At 47.6% G+C, this 20,097-nt stretch overlaps 1 protein-coding gene across 3 annotated transcripts in view; it reads right to left on the bottom strand.

The window, feature by feature from the left end:
* Positions 1-3,290: 3,290 nt before the first annotated feature.
* Positions 3,291-20,097, bottom strand: part of KIF9 (kinesin family member 9) — a 51,753-nt gene continuing 34,946 nt past the window's right edge. For all 3 annotated transcript variants that reach the window (XM_082705113.1, XM_082705115.1, XM_082705114.1), the window contains 6 exons: positions 19,439-19,630; positions 17,644-17,858; positions 14,037-14,213; positions 13,629-13,744; positions 13,129-13,233; positions 3,291-4,978 (listed from right to left, as the gene is read on the bottom strand). In XM_082705113.1, the coding sequence (XP_082561239.1) occupies positions 4,928-4,978; positions 13,129-13,233; positions 13,629-13,744; positions 14,037-14,213; positions 17,644-17,858; positions 19,439-19,630 (856 nt within the window). In that variant the 3' untranslated portion in view covers positions 3,291-4,927. The remainder of the gene's footprint in view (positions 4,979-13,128; positions 13,234-13,628; positions 13,745-14,036; positions 14,214-17,643; positions 17,859-19,438; positions 19,631-20,097) is intronic.

Raw genomic sequence — 20,097 nt, 5'->3', positions numbered from 1 at the left:
GAAACAACCACTGAGCTTTTGACATTTTAGTCTTTTTTGCTCAAATATGAATATGTCTACATATATGATGTGATTTTTGATTGATACATTAAATAACTTTCTACAGCTGCTTTTATAGAATCACAGAATTTAGATTTAAGGCCTCCCAAGTCCTCACTTCCTGGTTTGAGGATTTCTTTCACGTGGACCTTGACTGGGGCTGCCCAGACGCTGCTTGCATCCTCCAGGGGGACCAGGGGCCCAGTTTGCACCAAGACCATCCATTCCAGGTTTGGAAAACTCATCCTGTTTTTCCCTCCTGAAATGACAGAAAATCTGCACACACCCTCCTTCACTTCTCAGATTAAATGTCTCTAATTTCTGTGACTATTCCTTGCTTGACAGTTTTGGGGTTTTGTTTTCTTGTTTTTAATATTTATTTATTTGAGAGACAGCACAAGAGGGAGGAGGGTCAGAGGAAAAGCAGACTCCCCTGCTGAGCAGGGAGCCTGATGCGGGACTTGATCCCAGGACTCTGGGATCATGACCGGAGCTGAAGGCAGCCGCTTAGCTGAGCCACCCAGGCGCCCCAGCTTGAGTTTTTTCAGAGCCTCTCGTGATGCTTGTCACCCTCCCCTGGGGAGTCTGTCCTTTGAAAACTCTGCCTCCAGCCACCAACATGAAGTTCCAAGGGAGCCTGGCGGATGTGGTATATCGTGGGACTACTACTTCGCTGACCCAAGACACTTGACCTCCAGTAACACTGCCCAGGATGACACTGGGTATATTTTTAGCAGCTACTTCTCTGTACTTCAGCTTTTGGTCTTTAAAAATCACAGTCAGGCTTAATTAGGGAACAATAATGCCTGTCTGAATGCTGCCTTTTCAAATTCAGAATCCATTTTGGGGAGTGGAAAGGGAGCCTAACATTGGGGGCGGGGGTGTATGTATGTTTACTGTCTATCAGACATAATGCTGGGCACTTTATTACTGTTATTGTTAATGTCATGGCAGTTTCAGTTGGTTGAAGCCCTGCTGTGCACTAGACATACACGGCCCCAGGGTTATTCATTATTTTACACATGAAAAAAGGCTGAGAAATTGGACAACTTGCCCAAGGTCCCACGCCATTAAGATATGGAGTCCCAGTTTAAATTCGTATGTCTTGGCCCGAAGCCTGTGCTTACCACTCTGTTGTACTGGCTCAGGAAAATGCAGACCTCTCAAGTCAAGTGCAAAGTGAGACTCCCCAGGGCCAGCTGGTGGGGGTTGGGGGGGGCAATTGGAACCTCCATTACAATGCCAGAGGAAACAGTAACAGAGGTGTCTGAACCCTCCAGATTCAAGATCATGAAGGACAGGGAGGACTACCCTGAGTTCTTTGTCCTCTTGAATCTCCAAAGAAACCTTGGGTGCTACATTGGTCCAATCTTAACCTTTTCATTATACTGTTATATATGATTTAAAATTGTATCATTAGCTACTTTAAATATTTTGTGATATTATTTCACTGATAATTCCACTAAATATAGCAACCATCTTTTTTTCCTTTGGTTCCATTCATCTGTGTGTGCATTTGTACTTTTATTGCGAAGTCCCAGGAAACAGCAAACATGCCTGAAAAATGTGTCGCATCCAGGTGAGAGGTTAGGATACTCATCCGCCAACTCAATGGCTGAGAGTTGCTCCTCAATGTTAACTCCCTGGCATTTGGGCCCCCTTTGCAGCAAATACATCCCTACGGTTGAGAAAGCCTTTATGTAGAAAGTTGCAGATGCTTTCAGTAGGAATCCACTTGCAGGAATGACAAGTGCAAGGGTCTATGATCAAGGGATGACAGTATCTGCTACAGAGGTTGACATTTAAGCATACTTGGAGGAAGTCAGAGTGAGCCATGTGGACATCTGGGAGAAGATTCCAAGCAGAAGAAACAGCAGGTACAAAGGTCCTGAGGAAGGAGCTGCCTGGCATGTCTGAGGAACAGGGAGGAGGACCACATGGCTGGAGCAGAGTAAGCAAGGGGGCAGAAGAGAGAACAGAGTAAAGTCACAGGAGGCAAGATCACGTATGGCCTTCGAGCTGTTTTAAGGAACTGGGTTTCACTCTGAGAGAAACAGGAACCATCTGAAGTCTGCAAAGACGTATGATGTGGTCTAACTTAGATTTCAAAAGGATCAACCAGGCAGCTGTTCTGGAAATGGACTACAGAAAATGAGGGGAAGAAAAGAGAACACGGGAAGTTGCTGAGATACCCAGGCAAGACAGAACAGTGGCTTAGATCAGAGTTGGGGCAATAGAAGCGGGGAGGAGGTCAGATTTTTAATGCAGTAGAAAGGTAAAGTCCACAGAATTTCTTGACAGATTTGACATGGGGTGTGAGAGGAAAAGAGGAGTTTAGTATAAAACTAAGGATTTAGCCTGAGCAATTGGGCTGAGATAAGGAAGATTGTGGTGGGGCATATTTGGAAGACAATTAGGCATTTAGTTTTAAACACGCTGATTTGTAGATGCCTTCTTCTTCTTTTTTATTTGAGACTGAGAAAATGAGAGAGAACACAAGCAAGGAGGAGGGTCAGAGGGAGAGGGAGAAGCAGACTCCCTGCTGTGCAGGGAGCCATGGGGCTCGATCCCAAGACCCTGAGAACATGACCAGAGCCAAAGGCAAACACTTAACCGACTGAGCCACCCAGGCACCCCTGATTTGTAGATGTCTTTATAGACATTCAATCAGAGATGCCAGGTGAGCTGTGACTGTTACATACAGGTTTGGGTATAGGAGAGCAGCCTAGGCTAGCTGTAAGCGATTGACAATTGGCATATGAACAGACACTTAAAGCCAGGACACTGGATAAGCACACATGACAGATGTCCCTGGGATCACCTCTGGATCTGTGATTACATGTATCCTGGCACTTCTCATTCTGTCCACCATGTCTCTCAGCCACACTTTGTTTTCTGTCTTGCTATCCCTCTATGCTCTATTCCAAGTATCTTCTTCAGATCCAACATCCAGGTCATGAATTCTCTCTCTTGCTGTTTCTAGTCTGTCATTTTAACTTTTAGAACATTTTTTCACCCCTAGACGTTCTGCTTTTTAAAAAATCTGTGATCAGGGCACCTGGGTGGCTCAGTCATTAAGCGGCTGCCTTCGGCTCAGGTCATGAGACCAGGGTCCTGGGATCAAGCCCAGATCAGACTCTCCAAGCCTGCTTCTCCCTCTCCCTCTGCCACTCCCCGTGCTTGTGCTCTCTCTCTGTCAAATAAAATCTTTAACAAATAATAAAAAATAAAAACTTCTACTTGAGCCAGCATTTCTGTTTGTAGCAAGAGTATTGTCAGGTTATCTTATCTGTCACGTGATGAAATTGGAAGGCCCCTCAGAGGTGATTTTAGGGGTCAGATTAGCTCCTAATCTGTATATTTTCTAGAACAACAAGCCCATTTGAGTGGACATGATGCCCCCTAGCTCCCACTCATGTTGGAAGCATCTGCTCCTGTGAGGAGTTCGAGTGAAGGGTGATCTACCAAGTGCCATCCTGGCTTATTCCTGTGGCTGGGCCCATGCTCATGACGACCTGTTTCACGTTGTGCCAAAGAGGCCTACAAGGTAATGAATGAGCTAAAGACGAATGTGCCCAACTGCCATGACAAAGCCCTGAGACTGGCCGTCTAGGAATCCTATGGAGTGATGTCCAGCGCAGCGGTGCCATCAGGGAATGAGGGGAAGGGGGACTCATTATGCCAAAAACAGTTGCTTCCAGTGGCCCCAACAAGATGATGTAACCTCTTTGTCGTGTCCTATTTCCCAAGATGTTCCAGAGACCTGGGAACCCCCAACAAGTCCTGGTTGGACAGGGACAGCCAAGGAAGGAAAGAACCAGAACTCTCTGCCTAAGGCCTCCACTAGCTGGGAGGGTAGGCAGAGCCTGGGCCAATTTGTCCATTTGGCCGCAATTGAAGGAAACATGAGGACAGACCAACAGGGCTGAGTGCACACCATTAGTTCTGGGCTGTGACAGTTCCCATGTGTGTCATCCAGGAGGATGAAGTTGGGGCACTGCTCTGCGAAGCCTTGGCGTAGTAGAGGTCTCTGAAAGCTCTTTTAGGATCATTGTGTATCAGTTAGTGAAAGAGAAAGGGGCTGACCTCAAGGATACCTTTCTACTTTCTTCTACAAACCCCCATCCATCTGCTCACTGACAGGCTGAAGTCAGAGTCACAGGGTCTTTGGACCAGCGCCATCCAGTTCAACCTTCTATGCAGTGCATGGTCTGTAACCTCCTTGCCAGAGAGCCTCCTACTGTGGGGCTCTTGCTGCTAACATCATGGTAAGATGGCTCTCATTTTAAGCCTCTTCTTATGTGAAATGAAAATCTGCCCTTCAGCCATTTTCACCAAGACCCATTCCTCTTCTGGTAGCTGAGGAAGAAGGGCCTCCTGCCTTCACTGGCTCAGGGAACCTACAGCCTGAAGGACCTGTGAGAACCGGGGCTCTCACAGCCAGCTCACCCCCAGGATGTCCATCCAGGGAAGGAAAGGCGCTGGCCGGTGGGAGAAAGCCGTGCCAGCAGGAGGGCGGCTGAACTACTTTTTCACCTTCTTCCTGGAGACTCAGTTCTGACCCCACCTGTACACAGGGAAGACATCCTCCTGGACAGGAAATAAAAGCAAGTTTTTGAGTGAACATCAAAAGTACAGACTAGAAAGTGATTTTATCCTGTCCCTGCATACAAGACAGTGAACTGAAACCCCAAGCATTCTGTGAGGATGAGCAAGGGTGTTGGGTGAAGGATGTTGCCATCGGAAGGCAGGCGATCGTGAGTTCTCTGCGCGGGGCCCCAGCCTCGGAGCAGAGCGTTTGGAGCTCCGGGCAGGTGGGTCAGCAGCGCCACGAGAGCAGGTGGGAGTTTCCAGGAGTCTCATCCTTCAAGGCACTGGCGACGAGTCCCTATTTCCTGTGTGCCTGCTGGAGGCCCATCATGGTTTTCAAGTAATTGCGCTGGACACAGAGAAGAGGAGAAAACAGGAATTGATTAGGAGGCATGGACTTAAGACCCCGAAGCCATGCCACTTACACCCACGCCCTCATTATTTCTGCAAGCATCACACTCTGGGAACAAGGATGCCCTCTGACCAGCCCCAATTCTGTGAGAAATATGTTCCATCCATCCCCTTTCGTTCTTTTGTCCTAAAGAAAGTGTGTAAAACTGTTTTAAAATGGTGTGGCAGGAGGCACCTGGGTGGCTCAGTTGGTTAGGCCTCTGCCTTTGGCTCAGGTCATAATCCCAGGGTCCTGGGATCGAGTCCCATGTAGGGGTCTCTGCTCAATAGGAAGCCTGTTTCTCCCTCTCCCTGTGCCTGCCACTCCCCCTGCTTGTGCTCTCTCTCCCTCTTTCTTTCTCTCTCTGTCAAAGAAATAAATAAAATCTTTTTTAAAATATGGTGTGGCAGGCATGTTTTTAATTTTTTATTTTTAAATATTACTTGAGGGGCGCCTGGGTGGCTCAGTCATGGCTTAATCATGGCTTAATTGTGGGTTAAAGCCTCCGCCTTTGGCTCAGGTCATGGTCTCAGGGTCCTGGGATCAAGCCCCACATCGGGCTCCCTGCTCAGTGGGGAGCCTGCTTCCCCCACCTCGCCTGCCTCTCTGCCTACTTGTGATCTCTGTCTGTCAAATAAATAAATAAAATCTTTAAAAAATATATTATTTGAGAGAGAACAAGAGGTATGGGGAGATGGGCAGGAGGAGAGGGAGAAGCAGACTCCACTGAGCAGGGAGGCCCACTCAGGGCTCCAACCTAGGACCCCGGGATCATGACCTGAGCCAAAGGCAGATGCTTAACTGACTGAGCCACCCAGATACCCCCCAAAATCATGAGGCACTCAGGTTTAAAAAGAAACACACATGTTCCAAGGGCCCACTTGAAAGTTTCTGGCAAGAATTAGGTTCAAAAAGAAAACAAGAGGTTTCTATCTCCAGAGGCATGGACACACATGCATCCACAAAGCAACTAAATGTTCACAAATTCACTGCTGGGCTCTCAGAAAGCGGGCGGGAAGTGTGCGGATACAGAAACACTGGGCAGTAAACAAGCGAATGCAAAACCCAACCGGAAATGTGGGTATGAGTCCAGACCCCCCACAGCTCCTATGTTAAACTGAAATCCTCTTGTTCGCCCAGGTGTTTTTATTGTGGCAAAAGACACATTACATAAAACATACCATCTTAACCTTTAAAGTGTACAGCTCAGGAGTGTTAAATACATTCCTAATATGCAACCGTCCCCACCATCCATCCCCCTGACTCTTTTCCTCTTGCAACACTGAAACCTCGTGCCCATTAAGCACGAACTCCCCCATTCCCTACCTCCCCCAGCCCTTGGCAATCACTTTCTTTTTCCTGTCTCTGGTTTTGGCCACTCGAAGTACCTCCTGTGAGTGGAATCCTATAGCGTTTGCCTTTTGGTGAGTGGCACGTTTCACTTACTGGCTGTACCACTCTACATTCTCACCCACAGCCTGCTCACCAGGGCTCCAATGTCACCACATCCTCACCAAACTTGTTATTCTCTGGCTTTTGGATAGTGGCCATCTTAACAGGTATGAGGTGAGGTATCAGGTATGAGGTAACAGGTATCCTGTAGCTTCGATTCGCCTTTCCCTAATGAGTGGTGACCTTGAACGTCTATCTTTTCATGTGTGTACTCTCCATCTGTATATTTTCTTTCCAGCTATATCTATTCTTTGCCCTTTTTTAAAAAAGATTTTATTTATTTATTTGACAGACAGAGATCACAAGTAGGCAGAGAGACAGGAAAGGAAGCAGGCTCCCTACTGAGCAGAGAGCCCGATTTGGGGCTCGATCCCAGGACCCTGGGATCATGACCTGAGCTGAAGGCAGAGGCTTTAACCCACTGAGCCACCCAAGCGCCCCTCTTTGCCTATTTTTGAGCTTTTTTTTTTTTTAAGTATTTTATTTATTTATTTGACAGAGAGAGAGATCACAAGTAGGCAGAGAGGCAGGCAGAGAGAGAGGGGGAAGCAGGCTCCCCGCTGAGCAGAGAGCCTGCTGTGGGGCTCGATCCCAGGACCCTGAGACCATGACCTGAGCTGAAGGCACAGGCTTAGCCCACTGAGCCACCCAGGTGCCCCTGCCCATTTTTGAGCTTTAAAAGTTCTCTATATATTCTGGATATTAATTTCTTCTCAAGCTGTAATTTTTTTTTTTTTAAAGGAAACTCTATACCACACATGGGGCTCGAACTCATGACCCCAAGATCAAGAGTTGCATACTCTACCCACTGAGCCAGCCAGGCGTCCCTCACATTGGAATTTCTGGAGGAGGTTAAAATGGTCCTGCACTGGCAATGCCCCATGGCTAACTGCAGAAGCAAGTACAAACATTGTGTGTGTGTGTGGGGGGGGTGGAATGCACTAATGCCCTCGAGACTACCACAGCTGCAGACCAATCAACTAGGAACTTAAGATTTAAACACACACACACACACACACACACACGAATAAAAGCCACCAAGAGAGAAATTCCACAAAATGGAAAAAGTTTTGATCTTAACAAATCTGATGCTGTCTGTCGGATGTGTAAAAATACATGGGACAAGTTTTAAACAAATGTAAGATGGAATGGCTCAAGGTCAACATGTGCGCATCAAGCGTGTTCGTGGGCATGTCTTCAACAGAAGAAATGTCCAATGCAGAGAGTTCTAGAGATTCGGGGAGGATGGGAGAATATAACACTGACCACAGAAATTCAGGATTCCTCTGTTGAATGATTTAGAATTCAAATGTTTATCTGAGAATTTGGAAGTAATTCAAGAAAATGCAAGATTTGTCCGGAATATCAAGAGAGAAGTTCATGGTGGCAACCATGCAAATCACTTTGATTCGCCTTTTTTATGATCTTGAAATAATTTATGCCAGTCAAAACAAGTTTACAATGAGGAATAAAATTCTGGAAGCCAAACCCAAAGACCTTTTGGTCCTCTTATTCAATGTACAGGGTGACTATAACCTACTGATCAAAATTAACCTCACCAATAATGGGACAAAGCAACATCTTGTGCTTCCTGTTACAGACTGTTTATATTCCCTCAAAATACATTTGTTGAAGCCTTAATGGCCACTGTAATGGTATTAATAGGTGGGGAACTTTGGGGAGGTAATGAGATCTAGATGACGTCATGAGCGTGGAGCTCCTCATGATGGTTTAGTGTCCTTAGAAAAAGAGGAACAGAAAGAGAGAAATAGCTCTCTCTATATATATATACAAACACAGGCCTAGGAAAGCCATGTGAGCACACAGCAAAAAATATGGCCGTTTATGAGTCAGGAAGAAGGCCTTCACCAAGAAGCAAATCTGCCAGCACCTGGATCTTGGACTTCCTAGACTCTAGAACCGTGAGAAAGAAATGTCTGTTGTTTAAGACCCCAGCCTATGGTATTTTGTTATAGCATCCCAAGCTGACTGAGGCACCTCCTGATACAATGGACCATGAAGAACATAGCATCATCTCTGGGTATTCCTGCCCAAAATGCACAACTTGAATTGGAACCATGAGAACATATCACACAAACCTAAACTGAGGGACATTCAACTAAAAAAAAAAAAAAATGGCCTGGACTCTTCAAAACATGAAACACAAGGAAAAACTGAGGAATTGTTCTAGATTAAAGGAGCCATGGCAACTAAATGTAAAGCATGATCCTAGACTAGATCCTGAACAGGATGGGAAGGGAGAATAATTATAAAGGACATCATTAGGACAACTGCCAAAAGCTGAAATATGGATTTTGGATTAAATAATGTGAACTTTCTCACCCTGATGAAAGAAAGTTTCTCTGAAGAAACTTCATTTTCTTTTAATTTTTTTTTTAAAGATTTTATTTATTTATTTGACAGAGAGAAATCACAAGTAGATGGAGAGGCAGGCAGAGAGAGAGAGGGAAGCAGGCTCCCTGCCTAGCAATGAGCCCGATACGGGACTCGATCCCAGGACCCTGAGATCATGACCTGAGCCGAAGGCAGCGGCCTAACCCACTGAGCCACCCAGGCGCTCCTCTTTTAAGTTTTTTAAATTTATTTAATCTCTACACCCTCTGCAGGGCTCAAACTCAAAACCCTGAGATCAAGAGTTGCATGCTCTTCTGAGCCAGCCAGGCACGCCCTAATAATGAACTTCAAAGTGTGCTATTCAAAGGATGTGCCCTGGCCTAGCCACATAGGCACCATCTGGGAGTTTATCGGAAATGCAGAATCTCAGGCTCCACTCCAGGGCTGACATATCAGACTCTGTATTCTAACAGCCTGGTGATTCATGTGCAGCAGAGTGAGAAATTCTACTCTAAGTATCTTTTTTTTTTCCCTCTAGGAAAACCCCACAGCTAACATCATACTTAAGAGTGAAAGAATGAATATCTGCCCCCCATCAGGTCAGGAATAAGACAAAGATGGCAACCTTCACCTCTTATTTCAACCTTGTACTAGAGGTTCTAGCCATGCAAATTAGGCAAGAAAAGGTTATAAAAGGCATCAGATTGGAAAGGAAGAGGTAAAACTATCTGTATTTGTAGATGATATGATCTGGTATGTATAAAGTCCTAAGGAATCCACTAAGAAGCTATTAGAATTAATAAATGAATTTAGCAAGGTGATGGAATACCACATTGTTACACAAAAATCAACTGTACTTCTATACATACAATGAACAGCAATCTAAGAATGACATTGAAAATATAATTCCATTCATAATAGCATCAAAAATAATAAAATACTTAGGAATAGACTTTTTTAAATACAAAACTTATACTCTGAAAAGTACAAAACTCCACTGAAAGAAATTAAACACCTAAATAAATAGAAAGATAGCCTATGTTCATAGATTTGAAGACTTAATATTGTTAAGATGGCACTATTCCCCAAATCAATCTGGAGATTCAACACAACCTCTGTCCCAGCTGGCTTCTCTGCATAAACTGACAAGCTGGTCTGCAAATCTGTATGGAAATAGAACCCAGAATAGTCAAAACAATCTTGAAAAAGAAGAACGAAGATGGAAAATTGATACTTTGTAATTTCAAAACTAACTACAAGTTTATAGTAACCAAGACATTACAGTACTGGCATAAAGACAGACTTCCAGATCAGTGGAATAGAATTGAGAGTCCAAATATTAAACCCTCACATATATGGTTAATTGAATTTCAACAAGGGTAACAAGATCATTCAATGAAGAATCCTTTTTTTCAACAACTGGCACTGGGAAAACTGGATATCTGTCTGCAAAAAAATAAAGCTGGACCCCTGCTTCCTACCATGTGCCCCCTCCATCAAGCCCAGCAGGGGCAGGCCTCTTTGTAGCCAGAGAAGGAAGCCCCTACATGGCGGTCACAGTCAAATGATTTCTGAGGGTATGCTATCTAAGCCCACTTGCCCCTACTCCATTCTTTCCCCAGTCCTCTGGGAGAGTCCCATCTTCCCACAGAGAGATTTTCATGGACAACCCTGAGCAAGCTTTTTGGAGTCAGCCAGTGGGGTCCATGGGAGCAGCCTGGCCAGGGTTGCCTTCCTCAGCCAAGTAATTGGGTTCCAGCAAACCTTTCCAGAGAGGCAGGGCCCTGCCCACTGATATGGGCCTCCCTAAAGCCACTGGGGTTACTAAGACTTGATGCTCACAGCCTAAGGCTATTTGGCTGCCTGATAAACCTATCCTCCCTCCTGCTGAAGGACCAGGGCCAGGCAGCTGGGCTGGGCAGGTGCCTCTCCACACCACTGCAAACTGATCAAGGAATGTATACTTAACCCAAGAAGAGTCAACTAGGCTTTCCCCCTGGAGAGACATAGAGTAAGCAGTCAGGGGATACGGGGCATTGGAGCTGGGAAGTCTTAGAAAATGGAAGCATGACAGGGCAAAGACTGGGGCAAAAAAATGAGAAGTGAAGGGAGTAGAACAGAGGAAGGAATAGACCTCAGGGAGAAGCTAAGTCCAGGTCTGGAGAGAGAAAGGCCTGGAGGCCTGGAGGGCCACTCGGAGTGTGGTCCTGAAAGGCAGAACGACTATCACCTGAGCCCAGTTAGAAATGCACAATCTTGGGTGCCTGGGTGGCTCAGAGGGTTAAGACTCTGCCTTCAGCTCAGGTCATTGTCCCAGGGTTCTGCGATCGAGTCCCACATCGGGCTCTCTGCTCAACGGGAGCCTGCTTCTTTCTCTTCCTCTGCCTGTCATTTCCTCTGTTTGTGCTCTCTCTCTCTGGCAAATAAATAAATAAAATCTTAAAAAAAAAAAAAAAAAGAAAGAAATGTACAATCTTGGGGCACCTGGATGCTCAGTAGTGTCCAAATCATGATTTCAACTTAGGTCAGGATCTTAGGGTCCTGGGATCGAGCCCCATGGTGTTGGGGTCCCTGCTCAGGGAGTCGTCCGCTTCTCCCCGCTCTCCCTCTGTCTGCCCCCCTCCCCCTGCTCATGTGTGCTCTCTCTCTCTCTCTCACTCAAATGATAAATAAAATCTTTTAAAAACCCAACAGAATAACTACCAAAAAAAAAAAAAAAAAGAGATAAACACAAAAGAAAAATGACAAATAGGGAAAAATATTTGCAACTCATATCATGAAGAGCCAATCTCCCCAGTATATCAAGACTTCCTATAAGTTAATAAGAATAAAGACCAGAAAACAATAGAAAAATAGGCAAAAACAGGAATAGGCAATTTACAGGAAAAGAAATTAAAATGGCACTGAAGCATAGGAGAAGCCCAACTTCTACATAGTAACAGAAATGCAAATTAAAGCTCCCCTGCGAGACCTTTTTTCACCTTTCAGATTGGAAAAAAAACAAAAAAGCAGGATAATACTTCTTGTGGTGAGGCTGTAGAAGTGCAGATCGGTCCGGCTCCAGGCAAGGGATCTGGCACCACCCACTAAAGCACACATGTCCTCGTGACCAAGAAATTCACTTCTATAAAAAACTGAACTTTCACATATATTCACTCATATGTGAATGCGCATTTGTACGAGATTATCACAGTATCTGTATTGTAAAGCAGTGGAACCGCCCAAATGTTCCTCAGTATGAGGTGGGTTAAGTACCTTTTGATACCTCCTTACAATGGAGTACTAGTGCTCAGCTTTAAGAAGAAAAAAGAAAAGAAAACAGAAGCAACTGTGGGTTGACATGGAATGGTCTTCAGGATACACTATTTAGTGGGAAAGGCAAGATACAGCACAAAATGTTATGGGAACACAAGAAACAAGTGACAGGGGTTCCCTGTCAGAGAGGGTGGGGGACTAGGTATTTGTATTTATATTTATATTTTGTATTTATACTTTTAAAATGTGCTCGGTTGGGCAAACTCCCCGCGCACACCTGCTACCTGCTGTATAAGACCAGCCTGTGGGGGGGCGCCTGGGTGGCTCAGTGGGGTAAGCATCTGCCTTAGGCTGAGGTCATGATCTCAGGGTCTGGGATCCAGCCCCGCATGGGGCTCTCTGCTCATCCGGGAGTCTGCTTCTACCTCTCCCTTTGCCTCTCCCCCAACCCCCATTCGTGCTCTCTCTCAAATGAATAAATAAAATCTTTAAAAAAAAGAAAAAAGAAGACCCTATGTGCACAGAGAAGTTCATACCACAGGCCCTCTGTGTTCTGGCTCCAGACTGAGCCTCAGCAGAGCGAGCCCCGCTGCTCCAGGCCCACCTGCTGAGGGAGGAGAGAACAGGCCCAGCCTGTGGCCAACACCCTGTCTAGCTTTGCCTCAGCTACATGTGGTCCTCTGTCCCCTGCCTCCTGTTCATGGTGGCCCCCACTGGAGAGGTTGTCCCCAACAGGCAGTGGTCTCAGAAGATTCCCAGACCCTGCCCTGGGCTGTGACCCACACATGGTACCAGCTTAGCTCCCAATAACCCTCTGCAGGCCTGGCTATGGTGTGTGGGACCCCTGCTGGATTTAACCCAATCTAGGACTCTGGAGTTGGCAAAAGACACCCACTGACTCTGGGTGACTCTGTGTTTCCCTCGGCTGCCACAGTCCTTCTTTGCCTCTCCAAAGTGGGAAGCGTAATCTTGGGTGTCCTAATAACGTGCTCCCTGAAGCCCCACCTTCCTGGAGACATAAGCCCCTCTCCCCCACACCAAGTTACCTTCTGTTCTGTCTTGACTTTGGCATTGTAGAAGGAGATGGAGTCGGGGCCCTCAGGCAGCACCCTCTGCTGCAGCTGGTTGAACTTGTCCTGGTCATCTTCTCCCTAGGGGAGGCTCAACTCAGTCCCTTCTGCCTGCCAATGTTAGGATCTACCCTGACAGGGCCTGGGGGCATCAGGGCAGCCACTCACAGGGTGTGCAAACCCCCACGCAGGGTAGCTCATAACCCCCAGCCCCATATTTTCCAGATACTCTGTAGCTGCCACCTGGCAGGATGAGCTCCCCCAGAAAAGTGGCAGCAGGAAGTGATGTCTTCTGTGTCCCCATCCTCCATAATGGGGGAGAGACCTGGATCTGTTCATTTGCCCAGGCCAGCTGTGGGAGAGTCTGGGAGCAGCCTATACACTGCCATCTTTGTGGAGAAAACAGAGGACAAAGGGTACTGCCCCCACACCCTGTGCTCACCCACGGTCCCCACCCCAGCCCCCGTGGCGCTCACCAGAGATACGAGCCTGCTGACAGGCACCATGCCCGGCCGGATGCTGCTACCTGGCTTCAGGGACACTTGCATGTCATCAGGGATGAAGAAGGATTCATTGTACCAGATATCAAATTCTGCAGGGAGGCGGGAAGGCAGCACTGTGAGGTGCTGAGGCGGCCCCGAGGAAGCAGGTAAAGCCTGTGTGTGTGCTTGCCACAGGCGCACCCTCTGTTCGCTTCCTGCTCTAGGGTCTCACCCTTTCCTGTCTCCCTCTCCGGCTCTCAAGAGTCCTGGGAACACTTCGGAAGCCCTTGCCAAGCCCCAGACTCTGTCAGAGAGATGCTCTGACACGGCTTCCAGAACCCAGGCCTGGCCCTCTGCCTCCCGTGACCTCAGGTGGCCAGCCAGCCTTCCCAAATGGCACACCCGTGAGCAGGCGGTGACGACACTGGTCCACCAGGTGCTGGCAGTACTGGATCTCAGCCCTGAGGTCACGCAGGTCCTGATACTCAGCCCGGTACTGCTTCTTGAGGTCTTTGAGCTTCAGGATCAGCAGGAATTCCTCCTCGTCGATGATCATCAGCCCCTTGTTTTCATACTCGCCTGTAGGGACAGAGGAGGTCAGAGAACGAGGTGCTCACCTGGGGTGGGGGGAGGGAGGCGTTCTGGAAAGAAGGAACAAAGTGCTGGCATGAAGACCACAGACTAGAGGAAGGGCTGGGGTGTGGGGTGGGGGTGGGCAAAGCATGAGGAGGCCAGGCCACCAGGACATGTCTCACCAGAAGAGGGAGTTCAGCTCGGATGGGGACACACTGGCAACTTGAAGAACAGGACGAGTGGGCAGGGGAGAGGGTAGAGATGGCACATGTTTCACACTTATTTTGACCTTAAACCTCACTGGCCAAAGATAGTTCAGTAACCACCTCAACTGAATGGACGTTTACGTTTTTTGTGAGTCATAGACACGAACTGCCACCACAGGCTAGCACCATAAGGCACCTGGGCAAGGTTATTAATAACAGAGCATGTGAATCTGTATCATGTCAAAAGGCTATCAGAGGCTTCAGGAGGAAAGGAGTCTGTTGTGCTGTTTTGTCATCTCATGGTGCTTTTAAGGTCTGTCAGATGAGGGTTGCTGAGTTAAGACAAAATAATATGGTCTGTGAAGCCATGCACTCAGCCAGCCACTGCCCATGGGACCTTGAAATCTCAGCATAGGCATCAGGTCAACCCCATCAGGGCTGTGGGGCTCCCACGCCCAGGAAGCCTGGAGAGTGAGTCTTCTATGTGACTGAGGTATGTGGCCAGGGGAGGGGGCCGGAAGCGTGAGGCAGTCTCCAGGTGTCCTTCCACTGATATTTCCTGGGAAAAAATTAAGTTACATATTCACTGACACCATTTATGGAGAAGCACTTAGGAATCTTGAATTGGTCCCAATTCAAGAAGTCTAGAGTTGGGAGGGGATAAAGAGTGCCCTCCCGCTAAAGTCCCTCCCCTTCAGTGCAGAGCGGCCTGGTCTGTGTGCCGTGGGCAGTCCCCAGTGTGGTCACTGTGACAGACATAAGTCCTTAACTGAGTAAAGTCTTTACAGTATTCTGCTGACATGGGGAGGGACCGTGAACACTTCGTGTCCCACAGGGCGGGGGCGGTTCCTCTGATTATCGCCAAGGAAAAAAACTTCAAAGAGTTGAACCTAAAATGATTTTTCATTTTTCTTTCACAAAACACTAATTAACATGCCAAATTTGCTGACCTTTCTGGGTCAATAAGTGGCTATCAATCAAAATGAATCAAAAAACATATTTTCTTGATCTATTCCCTCAAGATAAAAGTATTTTATTTGGTATTTTAATAACCAATGGAAAAACAACTGATGTTGGTGGGGAAAGAGCAAAAATGTGTTTTTTTTGATGCCTGGGTGGCTCAGTCAGTTAAGCCATTACTTTTAGTTCAGGTCATGATCCCATGGTCCTGGGATTGAGTCCCACGTCAGGCTCCCTACTCAGTGGGGAAACTGCTTCTCCCTCTCCCTCTGCTCCCCACTTGTGCTCTCTCTCCCTTAAATAAATAAAATCTTTTTAAAAATGTTTTTATACTGATAGATAAAATTTTAAATATTTTAAGTTTTTATTTATTTGAGTATCTCTACACCCAACATAGAGCTCGAACTCACAACCCTGAGATCAAGTCACACGCTCTTCCAACTGAGCCAGCCAGGTGCCCCCAAATTTTCACTATTTTAAAATAGTGTTTATTGGGACACCTGGATAGCTCAGTCAGTTAAGCCACTGCCTTCGGCTCAGGTCGTGATACCAGGGTCCTGGGACTGAGTCCCACATCGGCTCCTTGCTCAGTGCAGAGCTGCTTCTCTCTTTGCCTCTGCCTGCCAGCCTGCTTGTGCGCACTCTCTCTCTCTCTGACAAATAAATAAATAAATAAATAAAATCTTCTAAAAAATAATAAAAATAAAATAAAAATGTTTATTTAATCTTCATCTCATTCCTCTAAAATATCTGTTTTCAGGTATATTTAGGCATAAATGATACATCAGCATAGCATGAATATATATTATCTAAGATATGTAAATAAGTGATAAGAAGTTGCAGTCAGGGGCGCCTGGGTGGCTCAGTGGGTTAAGCCGCTGCCTTCGGCTCAGGTCATGATCTCAGGGTCCTGGGATCGAGTCCCACATCGGGCTCTCTGCTCCGCAGGGAGCCTGCTTCCTTCTCTCTCTCTCTCTCTCTGCCTGCCTCTCAGTGTACTTGTGATTTCTCTCTGTCAAATAAATAAATAAAATCTTTAAAAAAAAAAAAAAAAAAAAAAAGAAGTTGCAGTCAAAGAAGGTGTGGGCAGAAGGGACAAAGAAGTCGTTGGTCCTGTAAGATCTTCACCCTGGAGGTTCTGGCTGGAGCCACCATTGCCAGCCCTCCCCCGTGCCCAGACCCATGGAGGCTTAGCCCTCTGGAGCAGTGTGTCACTGTTGGTCTGTAGGGTGTAAGCAGAGTGGCCTGAAGTATTTGGAGCTGCCCTCTGAGAAGTAAACGAGTAATGTGCACATCCCACTGTGAGATGATCCGCCTGGACCGCCGAAATAAACAACATCTGGAGATGCCCCAACACCTTGCCGCCTGGGCGGCCCACCTGGAACAGGGCTGTGACTTAGCCAGGGGAAGCCCGCTAACCTCCGCTGTGCCTCGTCGGGAGAAGGACAATGGGACCAGGACTGTGAACAAGAATGTGGCTTCTGAACCTCTGGCCTCCGAGTCGGGATGGTTACTCATTAAAATGCAGTTCTGGGCCTTGCTCCAGATCTCCCAAGTTAGCCAGTAGTCAGGGCCTGGGAGTCTGTGTTTGATCGGCCCTCCCCGATGAGTCCTCTGCACACTCAAGGTGGGAGGGCACCCCAGGGCAGGGGTGAGCACGGTCCCTCACTGGGACAAGGGCACTAGGGTCAGGGTCACCAGGTAAGCACCCTCGCCACACTGAGATCCCTCCTCTCTGAGCCTGAGGGCCCCCCAGACACCACCTGCCTTAGGAGACGAGACTGCCAGGCCAGCATGGGTGGTGAGGGATGGGCATGAGGAATGGTCTCAGTGACAATGGCTCCTTAAGCTCTCTCTTTCCCTCCTCAGTTTCTTGTCTTCACCAGCACCCTCACGCCAATCAGATCACCCTGGGCAATGAGACCATACCAGAACCCGTATACGGCCCTTGTGGGGGTCACCAGCTGCCCATCCCTCTGGGGAAGTGTCTATAGGACCAAAGGCCTGCTTCTCCACTGGGAGCAGCACACACCAGGTAGAAGGCCCAGCACCTAGGTCTGAGATAACAAAATAGCGGAAGATCCACAGGCAAAGTCTGCCTGATACGGAAGGAGCTTGTGACTCCCCGGGGCTGGCTAGACCCACACGATGACCCAGGCGTGAAGACCACAGCCCCCTCCCGTTTCCGTCCTCTGGTGCCCAAGGCTGCCCGGTTTAGAGCAGGATGACTCAGCTCCCACCACCACCCGCCACCTTCCCACCACATTCACCTTGCTTCTCCCGGATTGATTTCTGAAAATTTAGTGCCTCCTTGGTCAGGTCCATCTCCCGCTTGATGGCATTGATGCGCTGCGTGGTCTCGCTGGCCCTTTTCCTCCGCTCATTCAAGATGGATTTGTTCTCTTTGAAGATGCGGTTGATCTCACTGCCCCGTTCGTTCTTAAAGTCCTCGAAGGCCACAGGTTTGGGGGGTGGGGTACTGGGCCTGAAGACAGAAGGGGAAGGGAAGGGGAGCCAGAGCCACTAGGCACTTTGTCCCTCTTCCTGGGGTGGTTAGTGGGGGTCTTCTGTGGGCAGGCGACCAGAAGTCCCAGGCACCCTGTGCAGGAACCACGCCCCCGTGTCTGTCTCTGACTCCCCCCGCCCCCCCACAGCAAGGGCACGTGACCATCACAGCAAGTGAGGACAGCAAGGAAAAGTGTAAAAAACAGAAAACAAAGCAAAAAACCACTCACTACCTATTGGCAACTACGCTTTGGTGTATCTCCTTCAGGGATTTCTTTGATTCATTATTTAATGTTTGATGTCATGCAGCAGATATCATTTTACATCTTGTGTTTTTCACAGAGGCATTCCTTCACACTGTGAGGATGTGAGGTAAAATGTTGAGGTAGGGAATGTGGACTGTCTGCAGCTTCCTCTGAAATGCATCAGGGGGCGCTGGGGTGGCCTGGTCCCTTGAATGGGGCCTGGGATTGAGAGCCCCTGATTCTTCCTCTCCCTCTGCCCCTCCCCTCTGCTTGTGTACTCTCTCTTGTGTGTTCTCTCTCAGATAAATAAATAAAAATCTTAAAAATAAATAAATTTTTTAAAAGTTAAAAAAATGCAATAAATAAATAAAATACTAAAAAGGGGGGGTGATGCCTGGGTGGCTCAGTGGGTTATAGCCTCTGCCTTCAGCTCAGGTCATGATCTCAGGGTCCTGGGATCGAGCCCCACAACGGGCTCTCTGCTCCGTAGGGAGCCTGCTTCCCTTCCTCTCTCTCTGCCTGCCTCTCTGCCTACTTGTGATCTCTGTCAAATAAATAAAATATTTTTTTAAAAAGTTAAAAAAAATGCATTGAAAAAATAAGAGGGATGAAGAGAAAGACAGATGTGTGATGAAGGAAGCAATGTGTTCAATGTAGAACCAAGAGGGTGTCGGCTGTACAGTACTTTCAACTTCTCTGAGTTCTTGGAAATGTTCATCTGCTAAGGAAAGAATTCTTCACACACATCCTTGTACATCCCAAGGGCAGAGACAATCATTCACTTAGTACCTTTTCAGTAACATTAGCTACTGAAGGTGTTTCCAAAACTCGTTTTTGGCTTTTTAAATGAATGATGCCATGAACATCTGTTTGCATAAATCTCTGTCCACAGCTCTAATCATTTCCTCAGGCTCCACTGCTGAACACTCGATTATTGGCTCACCAGGGAGAGGAACCGGGTAGCTAGAGGAAGGGGTCTCATACCTTAAAAAGGGCCTTTTGAATTAGTTATTTTTAAGTTAGTTAATTTTTTAATATAAATACGTTAGTTTTTTTTTTTAATTGTAAACATAACTCTTTAAATGACTACTCTCTGAAGAATCTAAAATGATTCCACATATAACTGTGTATCTTGGAGGGCTCCTGAGGCGGGACCGGTTTGCGTGTGGCTCAGCCATCACATTGCTTCTTTCCGGACTGTGCTCCTGGCCTTTGCCTATTACCCCCTCTTTTACTTCTCATTTCTCTGTAGGCGCTCTTGACATGACCACACTCTGGTTTTGAGTGGTCTGGTGAACTGGCCTGAGGTGCTTACCTGGGTGGGCGCCACTCCTCCTTTGGGGAGTCTAAGGGAAGGGGCTCAGAGCTGGAGGTCTCCCGGTCCCGCAGGGGCAAGTCTTTGACATCCCCCTCCTTGGACGATGGGGTCGCCTGGGTCTTGGAAATGGAGACCTCCAAATCCTTGCCACTCACAGGGCTGCCGGCACCTTCCTTTCTTCCTGAGGAGCTGGAAGGAGAAGGCAGGGAGGCCCCAGGGCTCAGTCATAGGCAGTAAGGTATCTCTGGTACTTAGGGGAGTGACATTTCCAAACCCACAGACAGCAAAAGCCCCATCCCATGCAGTCCTAGCTGGATCATACTCCTAGGCTGAAGGGCAAAGGGTATGACCGTAAGCCACGCCGATGGGCATTCTTCCCCCCTTCCTCAGAATGAGGAGCCCTCCCTTAGCCGTCCCTGGCAGGAGACACCTGGGAAACTAGGCAGTCTCCAGGTTTGAAAGCGGCTGGGCCTGTGAGGAGGGCCACAGGCTCCCGGGAGCATCCGGGCTGCGGAGGTCTTCATCACACAGCCATCCCGGGAAGGCAGAGCCGCCACCCCACATAGGTCTGTCTGGGGACCAAAGATAAAGCAAGACATGTCTGCCCTGCTGCCTGATCAGTCCACAACCCACTCTCCCACCTCAACGAATGCCCA

Source organism: Mustela nivalis (genome assembly GCF_964662115.1).
Source record: "Mustela nivalis genome assembly, chromosome: 1".
NCBI classification, from domain to species: Eukaryota; Metazoa; Chordata; class Mammalia; order Carnivora; family Mustelidae; genus Mustela; species Mustela nivalis.
This window is presented reverse-complemented; position numbering and strand designations above follow the sequence as displayed.